At 52.1% G+C, this 16176-nt stretch overlaps 1 protein-coding gene across 10 annotated transcripts in view; it reads right to left on the bottom strand.

The window, feature by feature from the left end:
- The window catches only part of BTRC (beta-transducin repeat containing E3 ubiquitin protein ligase), a 112518-nt gene extending 112287 nt beyond the window's left edge, over positions 1 to 231 (bottom strand). For all 10 annotated transcript variants that reach the window (XM_090145396.1, XM_090145393.1, XM_090145402.1 and 7 more), the window contains exon 1: positions 81 to 231. In XM_090145396.1, coding sequence (XP_090001522.1) covers positions 81 to 128 — 48 coding nt within the window. In that variant the 5' untranslated portion in view covers positions 129 to 231. The remainder of the gene's footprint in view (positions 1 to 80) is intronic.
- Positions 232 to 16176: the final 15945 nt, after the last annotated feature.

Genomic DNA, 16176 nt, shown 5'->3' on the forward strand with positions numbered 1-16176 from the left:
CCCACGGCACCCCGACCCGGCGCCGCCCCTCGCCCCCGCCCCGCACGCAGGTGCCCCCTCCACTCCCCGCGGCCGCTCACCATGAACTTCAGGGCCTTCTCCTGCAGCACGGCCTCGGCCGGGTCCATAGCCGTGCGCGGGGCCGCGGCCGCCCCTCCTCGCAGTGCCAGGCCGCACCGAGCGCCGACGGGAACCTGCGCTGCCCCGCGCGCCCCCCCCCCCACGGCTCACCCCCGCCGCCGGCAAAGCGCATGCGCCGCCCGCGGGCCCACGGGAAATGGAGTCTCCTGCCGCGCCGCCGGCGAGGGCCTGAGGGTGAGAGAGAACTACAAATCCCAGAGGGCGGTGCGGCGGCGGGCATGCCGGGAGCCGGGTGGCGCACTCGCCGTCAGCGGGCGAGAGAGCTGCTGGGAGTTGTAGTACAGAGGGCCGTGTGACCTGAGGGCAGGGGCGGAAAGGAGGCCGCCGTTTGCGGGCGGGGAGAGCCCCTCTTCTGGGGACGTTTGGGCCGTTGTCTGCCCCAGGCCGCTCTCGGCGAGGTGAAAGGTTGTCTCCCTGCGCTGTTTCTAGTTAGCACCACGCGTGTGGCTCGTGAGAGGAGATCCCGAGCGCGCGTTCCCGACGCTGCGCTCCGTGCCCACGCAGCAGCGATTTCTGAGTCGCCTGCTCGCTGTAACGCAGCCCGTGCGCTGGCACGTCTCTGCATGCACTGACCAGGGGCTGTTGCCGCCCCTCAGCAGCACAGCACAACCTGCGGGGAATGGCAGCACAGGAGGGGATCGCACAGACTGGCTGTGCTCAAATCCCTCCGCAAAGTCACCTCCTCACATCGCCGGCTCCTCTTCCCTTGGCATAACGATGCTAAATCAATTTTTCTCTCAAAATGAGGCCAAACGCTCCTTACTTCACCAAGAAAGCAATCAGAAAGCACTGTCCAGTGGCCCTTCGGTAACAGCTGCACATGGAGGAGGGTGTTTGTCGCAGCCCCCCGCGTCCCTCCTCCGTAATCCCCTCCATGCACACCAAGTCAGAGCAGCCCACTCGTTGGCAGCCATCACCACTAATCCTCTCCGTTTTGTTAATTTTGTCTGATCTCTTCCCAGTTTGCCTGCATTTCTTACAGCCTGCCCAAAAGCTGAAGCTACTTTACGTGGAGCAGCAGAGAGGGATTGCTTCCTTTATTTTACCTTTCCCTATAGCAAGCACGAATTCCTACGCAGTTTGTGATCCCAATTCTTCTCCTTGCTGCTTTTCTATACATGACCCTGCACCTTAAGAAGTTTACCCCGAGTTTCTTCCAAGTTAGATGCAAGAAAGCCAGCAACAAACATCAACTGCCTCTTGCCAACATTCAGCTTAAACCCATTCTTTCTGTTCCCGTGCTGGAGCGATACAGTGAAGCTCCAAGCTGCAAGTACACTGCCAGCATGTCCTGCACACCAACCCTGCCCTTCATCTTCTCTGAACACCTCATCTCCAGGTTTCTAAACAAGATAATCAGAGAGAACACAGTGCATAGAAAATGCCCATTACTGCATTCCTTGCAGGGACACCTGAGCTGGGTGGTGCCAGGCTGAGATGCTGGAGGAACTGTGCCCCCAGATGAGCAGCATGGGAGATGGTCGTAAGATAACCTCATGTCCTCTGGATCTCAAGGACGGAAATCTTCCAGAAAAAGCTTTTGGGTCACCAGGATGTGAGCTGTTATTCTTGGCCTATCCCAGCCACGCTCTGGGTCACTGTACTCAGCACTGAAATGCTTGGCTGTAATAGGCCTGGGCATTTTCCAGAATGCTGACAGTGCTGAAAACCCGTACCACAATTATGTAAATAACAGTAATTATAACGAGAGTCCTATAATTGCAAAGGGATGGCTCCTGTAACAGTATTGCAGGCAACTGAGGGCCACAAGTACTGGGAGCACAGCTCTCCTGCTTCTTCCTGTAACCATAGTGGGATAAGAGAGGATCCCCTCAGCAGCAGCTTGGTGGCTTAGGGCTTTGATGATACGTTTTGTCAATAATGTTTGATGCTGGCCTAATTGTAGGAAAACTAGGAAGTGTAATAATGCAGCACCAGACACCACTGTCCCAATGTCCTCTGGGGTGATTGATGTATGTAGTCTTTAACTTAAAGGTAAGTTCTCAGGATCATAAAAAGCACAGGTCCATAGTGGAGCCAAAACTGTAATGGCTTGTTAAGAACCTTGGTAGAAAAAGAGACCAGCTCAGTTCTCCTCAGAAGAACTTTGTGGATCCACAATACAGGACAGAACAGAGGGAGAAGACAGATCTGTGTGCACCCCAGGGCAGCCCACAGAAACAGTGTACCAAGGAAGGAGTTGGATTTACAACAAGTTAAATAACAATTTGTTTGGATTGCAAGAACCCAGGACTGGACACGTGGTCAGTTCTGCCTCTACCACAGCAGAACTACACCAGCAACTCCTCTTAATCTCTCTTGAAACAGCAACCATACACTCCCTTCCTGCAATCCCCATCCTTTCTGCAAAGTGTGTTGCACAAAGCCAGCCACACACCGCACAGGGAGCTCCCAGTCCTTCCAGATGAAGGATGCTACCTAACAGTAAAGATATTACTGTGATTATTTTTGCACTAGCATATTGCTCTGTGCATTCCGGGCTCTGCGGACCACATCCACGCCTGGTGTAACGCCATGTTAATTTGCTGTGGCAATCATTAATTGGGTAAGGAACAGCTGGTGCTTTGCTTTAAGTGAAGCTGATTGGGTCAGTAAGTAACTGTTTGGGTAAATGATGTACAGCAGGTAAAGCCTTGCCTCTGTCTGCACTCCAGAGGGGTTTCACTTCTTGTCCCAGTGACCCTTGGAGGAAGCAGTACGATTTGGCCATGAAACATTAGGGAACTATAATCAGTACAGTTCCTCTGGGCATTTTTGCCTGAATTTTAATATTTTGAATAATAAAGAATGATTTTAAATTAAATTTGTGGGCTCACCATCTGTGTGTGCTTGGCCTTGTTTTTCGCTGCTTTGGCAGTCCCTTGACTTTGTTCTTTCCAAGTTGCAGCAAAAAGGAAGGGAACAAGAGGTCTGGTGCTCTCCCCTCTTTTTCCCTTTGTCCTGCAGCAACCGGTGTTGCCCAGCACTGAGCACACCAGTGGGAGGTAGGCAGAACCCAGTGGGATAAAAGCTGCTGAGCGCAGGCAGGAATGCCCATATCTAGAAAGCAGCACAGCTGAGTGTCCTCCTAGTCCTGCTCAACTTCTCCAGTGCATCCCACCCATGCAGGATGGCTGTGTGCTTCGTGCAGGGACTAGTTGGACAGTACCTAGGAATCTTAGGGGCAGGATGCCTCCCTACAGCCTAGAACTAAAGGAGATAGGCAGTCATTTTTGCAAGAGGAAGAGCAGAGAGCCCAAGATCATGTGGCATGATTTACGTTCACTACGTGGCTTGAACAAGGCAATACCCATCATTCGCATCCCCTCTCCTGTCTCTGCCCAGTCACGTGCTTCTCATCCTCTGCCAGTTCTGATGCTCATTTGCTAGCACAGTGAACTGTTTTATTTGCTATAGTGGCAGAAGAATGATAATCAGGACATACCAATGAAGCAGTTGTTGGTTGCTGAGTCAAACCTACTCTCCTAGCCCCTAAACAAATAGCAGAGCTACTGTGAGGGTAAGGAGGTACTGTTCTCCAGGGCAGGGGGATGAGCCCAGTCCTCCCCAGCAATGGGCAGCTGCTAATTACACAGGAAACGGGTGAAAAACCACACATCTTTGCAGCACCAGGGTCTCCTGGCTTCCACCACAGGGTGCCAACCTTATGCCAGGTCTTGAGCACAGACCTGGAGGACTCCTGCTCCCCCAAGGATGCATCCTCCAGTGGCTGCAGCATCTTTTGGCATCCTGTCCTTGGGACAGCAGTGATGATGAGGTCACCTGGTCCTTGGCAAAGGCGAGAGCATCATCATGGGCACAGCATCACTGCCTGGATGGTGGGGAAACGGGGAAAAAGATTTATTCTTACAGGAATAAAAAAAAAAAACACCAACCAAACCACCAACCAAACCTGACCCAACAGAACAAAACCAACCCCAACAAGTATCTCACAGCCAGAAAAGCCTTTTAAAGCCTCATGAATATTTAGCTTGTCCTCATGTAAAATATATGACTTTGTGTAAGGATCAGGCAAAGGAGGTGCATGATTTTTTTCTGATTTATGGGCCCAGCAACGGATTATTCATAGCAGAGCAGCTGTGTGGAAAGATTCATCCACTGCAAAATGTGATTGTACATCAGGCAGTGTGAGGGAACAGAGCTATGACTAATGGCTACTTTACATATAAATGAGAAGGTTGGCGCTAGGAACTGTAAAAAGAAAAAAAATACAATCGCTCAGCTGACGGACTCAAGCTCTTACTGCAAGCACTGCACAGGGGCCTGGAGAAGACAGAAGAAGGCTGCCTGGAGGCACTGCCTCCCCTCATATCCTCCACCAGGCCATAAATAAGGCAACAGCAGTCGAGGCATCCGAAGGCCAGATTTGTTGCTGGCGTCAACACACGGGCTGCAGGAGAGAGCAGGAGCAGGGATGTGCCCCCTGGTTGGGCTGGGGCAGACCCAGCCATGCCCGAAGGCTGAGGGCAATGCTATGGGGTGCTCAGCACAGCCCCACGCCCCTCCCACCTGCAGTCCCTCCAGCCACATTGTCTAGACGCTGCAGATGTGGACAGATGTTGGGGCTGTAATTTATAACAATGGCCTCCAGAAGGCAATTCTAATTTGTTTCGCTAAAGCTTTAAGTTACAGGCAGCAAGATCTCCTGTAAATACTCTTGACTTACTCAGTAAGTACGTAAGAGTTAGCCTGGCAAATGCCTGTGATCATTGCTTTCCTTGTGCCTCATAGTTCTTGGGGGTGACATTATAATCCACAGGTCCAAAAGCCATTGTGCACTGACAAGAGGCTCAGCAGGTCCCAAATAACCCAAGTAACTGACTAACAGGGTTCAGAGGTTGCTTCTCTACCATCATTCACCTGCTTAAGTGAGAGGGGATGCTTCCAGTGAGACACCCAGCTTCCAGCTCTCACATGATGCCTTCATCACAGGGAACATCCCAGCAATTCGTTACCTGAAGGTCCATTTGAAAAAGCAAACTTGGAGCTCTTTAAGAGATTCCCAAGAGGGAACCTTCTCCCAAGGCAACATGACTCTCACAGGAGAGGGTTCCCCTCCTGGGAATCCTTCCATAGCCCATGGAAAGCATAGAGCTCAGTCTTTCCTCTTCCCAGACTCCCACCAGCCCTCTTCAAAGCAGCCCACAGTAGACGCTATGAGGCATTCTCCCTTCATTGGACACCATCAAATATCCCAAATACTCTTTTCATGCTGTGCTAACCAACTTGGTGAACTGTAGCAAAGGACATAGTGACAGTAGTGACACTGCACCCATGGGAGGAAAAAGGCAGCACAAAGGAAGGATGCATCCCGCAAGGTTTGAGTTGGATTGGAGACATGCTCTCTCTGGTTTTGCAGCTGCAATTCTGCAGTCTTGTGCCATGTTAGGAGAGCCCAGAAAGACAAACTCACTGGCCCTCAAGGGGTGGGAGCAGAAACACAACTGCACTTCGCACAGTTCCTGTCGCTTTTGGTCCAGAGTAATTAAAGCAATGGGAAAAGGCAGTTTGCATGGTTTTGGCCAAATTAAAAAGTCATCCTTTCCCCAGCCCCCAAAAGTTTAATTTCAGATTTAATGAAACATTTAATTTGAAGTAATACATCTTGATTGGAAGGGAAGCAATGTTTTGAATTAAAGTAAATAAAGTAATAAATTATTTATTGCTCTTTAATTTGGATTTTGTTTTCTGGCTGAATTCAAGGTGAAACAAACATCTCTGTGAGCTCCCAAATACTGCTTTCTCACACTGGCAAATAAGTTTTCCAGTCCACGTGGGACAGCAGGGTGCACAAGGAAGAGACTGATATTGTGGAATCATTACAGTTACAAAGGACCCTTAAAAGCCATTTGGTCCAACCCTCCCTCCTGCAATGAACAGGGACACCTACAGCTCCATCAGGTTCTCAGAACCCTGTCAGGTCTGACCTTGAGGTATCTCCAGGGACCACCTCTCTGGGTGATGTTTTGTCACTGCTTTGGATGATTTTGTATCCACAAAGACCCATTTCCATGTTTCCTTGTATGCCTGTATCAGTGCTGGGGAGGCACAAGTGTTCTGCAGTTCATCCCACAGCACCCACCCCAGTTCAAGGTGAAAGCACGGTTTCATCCATAAATAGGCATCCAAAAGTGGATTCACTCCTCATTTCCTTTTAAATGAGGAAAGGCATCTCAGATTTAGGTTATCCCTAGATGTATTCCAGGTACACACTACTCAACTGCACCCCATCCCTGCCCAATGACACTACCTAGGTTTTCATTAAAAGGGAATGGATCAGCACTGGAAGGAAAGGACCCCAGTCCCACTTGCACATCTGTCTGAACCAGCCTCCAGAGCAAAATAGTCCCAAGTGCCCTCTTACCCCACCACTTCAGAGGCATATCACTCCTGACTCAGAATTTTCAGAACCCAGGTGGGATCCCACCTGCTGGTGGAGGCTGGAGTGCACAGGGGACCCCCAAGTAAGCAAACCAGCAGAGAAGGGGATGATGGAGCTGTGAGATGCTCCCCAAGTTGCATCCAGCCCCCACAGATCCATTCAGCCTCCAGAGAGCATGGCTGTTTTGGGGGTGGACTGGACTCTTTCCTCTGCTTGCTCAAGCACTTCCAATTAAACCCAGTGGAATTCAATCTATTCCTCTTAATAAACTTCCCTGTTTTCCTGCCAACTCCCCTCCGGACACCAAGACACTATTACTCCAAACACAACAGGAAAGGGCTATTTTTTTCTGCAAACTTTCTGACTGAAGAGACAGCACGATTCCCCCCTAGCAGGATCTGAGCTATTAGGATCCATGAAAATTAACTGCAAATAAACATTTGGGGAGGGGAGCAGGGGGGCTGCTGAGCTGCAGCAGAAGGGATGCTCACACACCCGCTTCCCAAGATGGACAAATTAGGGGGGACCCAGCATGGGGACGAGCAAGCACCTCCAAGCACATGCATCTCTGGGGATACCGTCCCCCATCTCTCATCCCAGTGCATTCAAAGTATGTGGTTTGTGTGTGGGGGCAGGGGAGAGATGAATCCCAGCAGCCCCTTCCCCATCCCCACACATGGTCCCATCCATCCCCATGAGCCTGTCTCCACCACTCAGCCCCAGAAGATTGATGCAGCCGTCGCCCCGCTCCCAAAGCCCTGGTCGCAGCTTTGCAAGGCAGGAGCCTCCTTCTCTGCTCTCCTCTCCCTGACAGATGCCTCAGAGCCCGGGGCCGCAGTTAAGGTGACAAGATTCAGCAATTCTTTATGAACATTTCATTCCCGCTCGCTACACGACGTAAATTAGATGGTGTGTTACATTCGGGCAAGAAGCACGATATGTCACCGCGGCGCCGGCCCATTGGATGGAGAGGCTAATCCTGCCGTGAATTTCATTACTGCTTTTATGCCATCGGAATTAGCTCGGTGACAGCGAGCCTGATTGTCTTTCACTAGGGGTTTGCCAGGGCGCAGGAAGGCATCCTTCCTCCCTGATGGGAGCACCATGGAGTGACCCCTCTCCGTGTCCAGGTTTCAGGAGCTCCAGTATTCCTCCTACTGGCACTTAAATAAACATGGATTGGCTGAACCCATCCTCTGACACTCTGTACCCATTCCTACACCTCCCATTATGGAACTACGCCTATGGCTGTGCCTCATGCCCAGAAACACTCAAGGTCAGACTGGACAGGTCTCTGAGCATGCTGATCAAGCTGTAGGTGTCCTCGTTCATTGGAAAGGTTCCTTCCAACTCAAATGATTCTGATTCTAACTAGGGAACAAAGCCAGGAGCACGCAAACCCCCAAGCAGCCAGCACTTACCTAAGGTGACATCGCCAGCAGGTCACAGGGACCAGAATAGAGGCTCCATACAAGCCGCAGAGATCATTGGGAACACCTGGAGAACATGAGCAGAACACAGGTATGGGGTTGGAGGCACGCACATGCTGTGCATGTGGCAAGGACTTTGCAGTGCCCCTAACAAAACCAGGAGTATTGGAAACATGCCATCAGTTGTCTCCTGGTGTCACCTCCAGACACAGCTATCAGGGTAGCCTGAGCCTGCCAAGCATGTCTCATAGACACCATGGCATGCCTTCTTCAAGCCCAGCTTCTAGAAAGCCCTCCTTCCCTCAGGCTGTGTGCTGTGGCCAGAATAGCCCCAGCAATTCCTCTTCATTTATCTCCTCTTCATCCCCTCCACCCAAGGTTTTGCACCCCACCAAGCTCCCTTTTCTACCTCTGTCCCAAATTCAGGTGCCACCATCCCCTTAACCAGCAAACACTCATCTGCAAACCCAAGCAGCATATGACATATGAAACCACTCACCTTTTTTCTCCTGGTGCCTCCCAGCAGTGATCTGTTTACAGGGAGCATCAGTGCAATGCCCTGCATGGTCGAGATGTTGAGGTACTCAACACTTGGAGGTTGAAGTTAATGCTAGTGGTGAGCTGCCTGGTCCATTCTGCACCTGAGAACAGGTTCAAGAACAAAACTGCAGGCAACAAAGACCTATTGTCTGTCACTGCCTGTCATCCCTGCATGTGTCCCCAACTTCCTCCATTGCTCCAGCCTCTATGCACCTGGCAAAGTACATGATGGACTTTAAAGCTACAACACCAGCAGAGAAAAATAAAGCTTTCAACATTTCTGAGATGAAAACAGGTGAACAGCTCCTGAAATTCTCTGTCCCACCAGCACAGACCTCATGGCACCTTTGGGTGACAATGTTCAAAGTGCTGGTGCAGGCTATTCCCTTTAGAGCATCACCAACAGACCCAAGGAGCCCTGTTATGTGAGGTGCTGCACAAGGCACAGGGGGAAAATCTCCTAACCCTACAAGCAGGAAAGTTCTCATCTACCGCTGAGAAAGGACCCCTTCCCACCTCCTGGGAATAACTTGCCAAAGGACAAGCTAAATTGGAAATCCATCCCTAAGAGAACATCTGAGAGCAGTAATGGACCAACTATGGGATGCTCCAGCAGGAAACCTGGACAGAGCTGAAAATATTGAGATCTGAGATTACCAAGATCTGGAGCTCAGCTCTGTGTTCCCAGCCCCTCCTGTAGCTCTCAGGACCATAAGGACGCAGAGCCTTAACGCACATCTATTAGTCCAAGCACTCTCTCCTTAGGTAAGCACTTTGGGAAGCTTGCCTAGTCCTTTGCAGTAATACTCCATTAGCCCTTCACTCTAAATCTAATTAGGGGGAGGAGGAGTGGGTAGGGATAGGAAAGAGGGGGAGGAAGTGAACAAACTGATTTGGGATGATGAACTACAGCAGGGACGTGTCAGAGAAAGGTAAAAGAAAAAAAAAAGCAGCCAGACTTAAATGGTTGCAGGACAAGAGCCTGAAGTGGATGTGGGAAGAAGATGTAGGAGAAAAGGGGTCCTGGGTTGGATCCCACCCCGAGCCACCCCACAGTATCGCTCCCCTCAAACCTCTCCTTGCAAGCTCTCCCAGCACCAGGCTCCCCCACGCAGGTCCCCCGGCGCCATCTCGCCCCAATTTGCCCCCAGACACGGAAAGCCTGGAACATATCATCCATCGTGCAGCCCAACACAGCTGAGACGAGGCCAGGAGCTGTGCAGAGCAAAAATAAAAAAGTCACCAGGACTCCCCATATCATATATATATCAGCCAGCAACGGCTCCACTGGGAACAGAGGTATTCAAGCATTAGAAAGAGAGTGCTTAGCAGTAAAATAGGTCCTGGAAGCCCTCGGGCACTATTTACTGGGGAATGAATCTACCTTGGTGACTGATTGCAGCCTTTTAACCTGGATAAATCAGATGACAGATAGGAGCGTCTCCCAGGTAGCCCTGCCGGCAGGTACCTCCAACGCAGCCCCATCCATTTCAAATATCTCTGTCACCCATCAGGGGACACGTCCCCTGCTGTGCAAGGAGAGCTCCACCGAGGGATCAGCGGGCAGAGCGTTGCCAGCTTTTGGAGTGCCTCTGCTCTCTATTTACAATGGGAAAGGCAGGGGAACCATCTCTAGCCCCCGTGCAAGAAGAGCCCAGAGCAACTGCGACCACACTGCAGCAAATGAAGCCAGCAGCTCTGCTCCTGCAGGCACAGTGAAGCACAGAAGACTGAGCTGTAGGGAAAGGGAAGCCCTAACCTCCCCTCCGCCACCCCCAGCACTTGATGCATCCTTTCAGCCGCCAAAAGCTCCATCCACCCCCAAATAGCCCTGGAGCAGGGAGCCCAGGCAGCTGCCTCCCCCTTTTCCTACTTTATAGATTTTAGGGAGAAAGCAAGAGGCAGGAACAGGTGTTCTTGCATCCTCTAACCCAATCCTCTGCTCTTCCCAGCGCAGCTCCCACCCAGGGCCAGCTGCTGATGTTCACGAGAATTAATTACTCACCCTGAGATAACAGCCTTCACCAAGAGAGTTAAAGGAGCAGCACTCAGCTCCAGCAGGGAGTTTGGGGCTGGACAATCTCAGTTCCCTAAAGCCATTGGTGTCCTCAAATGAAAGACTTCTACCCCAAACTTTGTCAGCAGAGGTCACATGGGGGGAAGATGTGAGAACATCCAGTTTGACTGGATAAAAACAGCGTGTTCTGCAAAGCCTAAACTTGCTCTTGGCTTTCTGTTGGCTTGGAGGAAAATGAAAAATAAAGCCAAATCAATGTATATTGTTTGCATTCCCACATATGGAATCACTCCCTTCCATGTCATCCTCATTCCGAATGGTACCAACACTTGCACAATGGGCACGGGGCATTTGCTGGGACCTGCTCTGAGTGATGCAGATGGGGCAAGAGGGCAGCTGCCAGCCAGGATGCACCCAGGATGCTAAAAGAGGGATGAAGGCACGTGCATGGGGAACAGGGATCCACCCAGGGGCTGGGCTCCCAAATCCATCATGGTTCGCACCATGAAGCCGTGTTCAGCCAGCATTAGTATGCAAAGACTGTGAGCTGAGAGAGGGGGAGAGAGAAGGAGAGAGGCAGGGAGGGGGAAGAGAGAGGAAAAGCCAGTTGTTTTATTCATGGCTGGTGATATTATAGACTGAGTGAAAATCACATTATCGTAATGGGAAAGTTAGAGTTGCTGTGATGATGCCCTGAAGCTTGTGTGCTGATTGGGGTGTGATTGCTATCTGTATTTATATGTAGAAAGCAAAGTTCACTGCCAGTTCAAGATGGTGGAGCCTGCTTCTTCATGCTACATAATTCTTCAGTAGGGAGAAGCTGGGAGCAGCGGTGTGGGAGATGTGGTAGCCAGGGGTGGGCGTGAGTCAGCCCCACAGCACTGCTTTTTGGTGCTGCCGGGGAAACCCAGCCTCCATCCCGTTTGGGGGATAGGGGGGAGGGAAGGAGGGAAAGAGTGTGATGCTGGAAGCAAAGCATCCTGTCCATGCTTGTGCATCATGTCATCATCCGGCTTTCTCCCTCCCTCCCTGTCTGAAGACTTCATATGGGGAGGAGCAGCCTTGGACCCTCCATGCTTGGGCAAGGGAGGCTGTGGGGATGCAGGTAAGCCTCGATGGTATAAATGCACCTTCAGAAAAGGGTAGTTTTCCAAGGGCTCCCAGAGCTCCAAGCACAAACCTCATCCTCCGCCAGGCCTGGCGCTCACACTTGGTTAGTTCAGCACAAGGGGATTTCTGTTCACTACTTTGGGTTTTTAGATCCAAAAGTGACACCCATTAAGAAGACAGACCATTAACTGTGCATCTGTCAGCACTAACGCAGAGGTTATATCAGCATCCCTGCCGCCTCCTCCCAAGGACACACCTTGCAGCGGGCTTCCGTGTCTGCAGGGTGTGCTGGCATCCGTGGGGTGCAGTCATCTCCTGTTTGTGGGTCCGTTGAGGAGAATAACAAAGATTCTGTTTCAGTGAAGGCTGGAGTCTGTTTATCAAACCACAGCAGAGAGAAATAAAAGTGGCCAGTGTTGCAAAAGAATAGTGAGGGTGCGTCACTGGAGAAGTGGGGAGGAGCAGAGGAAAAAAGAATAAATACTCTTCAATTCCCTGCTGAGTTTTGGTAGGGTTTATAGAGAGCTACCAACTGTGCTCCACCCCCACTGGAGCGCCTTCTCTGTGGCTGCTCAGCCCCATGCCTCCTGTCTTGCTGTTGCATTTCTCCTGTGTGGAGAGCTGCAGCAGGGCAGGGGGACTTTGGGATGCTGCATGTACAGGGATGCTGTGTGCTCCAAGGATGGTGTGTGCTCCACGGATGCTGCGTGCTCCAGTGATTCTCTATCTCTGAGGATGCTGTGTGCTCCAGGGACTCACCATGTCCTGTGAAGCTGTATGTTCCAGAGATGCTGTGTGCTCTAGGAGTGCTGAGTGCCTGGGGATGCTGAGTGCTCTGCAGGAATGGCTCAGCCCCAAGGTCAGCAGCAAGGACAAGCTTTCCTTCCCAGGCAGAGCTCAGCCTTGGCATTTCCAAAGACACATGGTGGCAGCGCCAGGTCCTGGGTGCCAACCCCAAGTGCCCTCAGCACGCCAGATGGATGCTCATGCTCCCAAAGAGCAGCCGTTACCTCGCCCGCCTCCCTCCTGCTGAGAGAGTCAAATGTGGCCCTGGGCTGTGCCATGCTGCAGAGCAGAGCTTCCCTCAGCCCCCACCTGTCCTCTCTGCCCGGCAGCACAGCATGGGCTGGGGTGGGAGGAGGGCAACTTAGGATCTTGTGCCACCTTTGTGCCATTCAGTTCCACTATGGCTGACAGCAGAAACTCCAAAAGCCTTGTTTCCCAGCCATGAGCTTAAGACACTTTTGTTGCTCCTGCAACCTCCAGGTGGACTCCAGGAGGTGTGAGCACCCTGCAGTGACCAAAGAGAGATGAAGGTCTACTTATCCTCATACACATGCACAAGAAGATACTTCCCTCTTCCCAGAACACTGCCTCCTTCCCTTCCTTCCCTCATCCGTTTTTCACACTTTAACCAGAATCAGCAACTTCTGTCACCTGCTGCTACCTGGCGCGTCCCTCCCCGCGCCGGCTGAGCCCGTTGGAGCCCACAGATGTGTGTTTAACTGCAGTGAGCGTTGCTGGCGAGGCACCGCGGCGCGCTCCCCGTCTGGCTGATGAGCGTGCAGCTGGAGCAGAGCTCCCTGGGGTCCCCTGCTGCTCGCTGCAACGCACCGGGTCGGGGGGAGGAAGGTGTCGACATGGTGGGGAGGTATTTGAGCATTAAGCCATTTCTTTTCCCTATGAGGTTCCTGGAAACGCAGCTTTTCCTGCCTGGAAGAGCATCTGGCTGAGACTCCAGTGGTGTTGTGTAGTCTATAGCCCAACATGAGCTGTGAAGGGGAAAGAGAAAGCAAAGGGAGAGGTGCAATGGCAGAACACTGGCACAAACGGACCCTGTGCCCCGCAGCTGGATCGCTCTGCCCAGCGCCCAGTGCCAACGATTACCCCGAGCAGGAAAGGGAGGACACGTGGATGAATGGGTATTTAGGGGAGATCCACAGGTGGAGGGATGGATGAAGGGCAGCCCAGATGGGTGGTGGGTCCGGGCGAGGTTCCGGACATTCCTAAATTCCTCATATTAATTTCCTTTCCCATCTGCTGCAGTGAAATCAAACACTCCCAACGTTTCCTTATTCTGCACTTCTCCCTCTTTCTGACAACTCGTGGACGCAGATCAGCTGAGACCCTCAAACTGATTTCTGCACCCAGAACAGGGATGAAAATATGAGCACTTGAGGAAACGGGGAAGGTCAGCAGCCCTTATCTCATAGGAGCACAGAATGGCTGGGTTGGAACTGACCTTATAGATCATGTAGTTCTGCCGTGGGTTGGTTGCCTGCCACCAGATCAGGACCCAGGGTCCCATCCAGCCTATCCTTGGGTACCTCCAGGAGGCACAACGGGAGAACTGGGTGGCATCTTGCACAAAACTTAAAGCAAACTGAGTTCCTGTGCAGAAACTCTTCACTTTGGTAGGAATCTCCTCATTATTTATTCATGGTTCTGCAAAGCCCCCGTGTACAATTTGGTTTTTGGTTGCATTTTTTTGACAACCAGAGGCTTGTTCTGACTTTTGGAAGGCCTGACATAAAATCTGGCTTTGAAAGCTGGTTTTGGGAGGGAGAGAGGACAGGTTGCACCCAGCCGCTCATTGTAGGAAAAAAAGAAGTGAAGCCATTGGCAGTTGCACGCAACACAGAGAGGCAGAAGGAAAATGTCAGTGCCATGTCACAGCTCCAGTGGGTATGGGACAGCTCTCAAACTGAGATGTGAAAAGGCTGTTTGGGATTAGGTAACCTCTGCTTCATAAATTATGGTGAGTTGAGGGGGGCCGAGCATGGCCAGGATGTCTTTGGGAGGAGGACCCAGCCGGTTCCTGTTTCACCCAAAGTGGGTCACCTGTCCCAGCTCTGGTTCCCTCTCACTTTCAATCTTGGCTTCCTTTGGGGGCACCGGGCACCTCGCCACAGCACCCTGCTCCTGCTCACAACTGTCTTGATCTCACCCCGTTGCCCTTCTTTTCCTTCCTGGGAGCCATTTGAGCCCTGCAGGGCCAGGGGTATGGATGCAGCCCCCTCCTCACCCCATGGCACTGGGGGTCTCAAGCTGCTGAGGCTTTGCCAGCCACATGCTGGCATGGTGAAGTCACACAGCTCATCCCCGGCTGTAAATCACACCCATACATTCCCCTAGTGGCATCGTGCTCAGGACACATTCTCCTCCCCCCTTCCCCCCCGTCCCCAAAAGTGCTGCAAAGCTGCACCCCACCCCCACCTCCTCTCCTCTGCAGCCCCCATACCAGTATGGTTCCTTCATGTAATTGTTGAGCACAAAAGAGGCATTAAACTGTAATCCACCTCCTTGGCACTCCTTCCCTCCTTCTTCTCCTCCATCCCCACTCTCCTCATCCTCCTGGGCCCATAAATCTTCAGTGTGGCTGTAACTTGGGTTCTCTTTCTCTCTATCACTCTCTTTCTGTCTCCCTCTGTCTCTCTTTTTTTTTTTTTTACAAGGTAAATTAATCATGTTTAGGCCTGGCCCCAGCTGTTACCACCACCAGAGCCCCCTGCCAGCCCCCCTTTCCCCACTCCCAGCCCAGATGCATGGCAATTTGGGATAAATCCTTTGCAAGGAAGACCTGTTGGTCTATCTGTGGGCAAGAGGTCCTATCTCCAGGTCTCTGTGCCCAGGAGGGATGCAGAGGAAAATCCATACTCCCTCCAAATGAAATCATGCTGTGGGCACTGTTGGCAGAGCTCCTTGGGGGTCCAAACGCAAGGTCAGACCCTGCAAACGGCCTTCTTTCTGCTCCTATGTCCCCTCCCCACAGTCAGCTGCATTCTCACCTGGCACTGATCCCTGATGTTTGTGTCAGCTGATGGGGCTGGCACATCCCCGTGCCACATGGCAGCCTCTCTCCAGAGGTGACCTTGTGTCTGCCGCCACCAGGACACACAGGGACACGCGGGGAGGTGGCTGGAGGGTGCTCACTAACCCCAGAGCCTGTTGCCAGTGGTATTCAGTATCATAAAAAATGAAAAGATTCCTGCTTGTGCCACTTGGGATGGTTGGAAATCTTTGTCTCAGAAGGACAGAGAGCAGAGGTGAGAAAGGTCAGTGCTGCCATAGCACAGTGTGTGCAGAGCTGGGTTGGAAGGTGTGAGAGGAAAGGTGGGAAGCTGGGGGAGCCCAGGGTGTGGGGAGAGCTTAGAATATGGGGAAGAGTGTCTGAGCCGAGCAGAGCCCCTGGTGCTGGGGAGCTGTGGGAGAGCTGCACAGCTCCTGAAGGGCAGAGGCAGAGGCAATGTTGGCCATCCAAAACCTGGATGGCACACCCTGACTGATACACAAGTGCTGCTCCGGCACAGCTTTACCCGGCTCCCAGCCATGCCCGCTGGCTCAGTCCTCCAGTGTTTCCATGAATGCCTGCCTCTTGTGCCCAGCTTTTTTTCTCCCCAGCAGCAAGCCAGCCTGTCACACTGGGGCTGATGTGGGCCAGCAATCTGCAGGGCCCAGCAGCTCGCCCTGTGCTCACCCCATGCTTGAGATGTACTCCCCAGCACACAGCCCAGCTCCCGGTCAATTCTGTGTCC

Source organism: Phasianus colchicus, chromosome 8, assembly GCF_987193195.1.
Source record: "Phasianus colchicus chromosome 8, bPhaCol1.hap1.1, whole genome shotgun sequence".
In the NCBI taxonomy this organism is placed as follows: Eukaryota; Metazoa; Chordata; class Aves; order Galliformes; family Phasianidae; genus Phasianus; species Phasianus colchicus.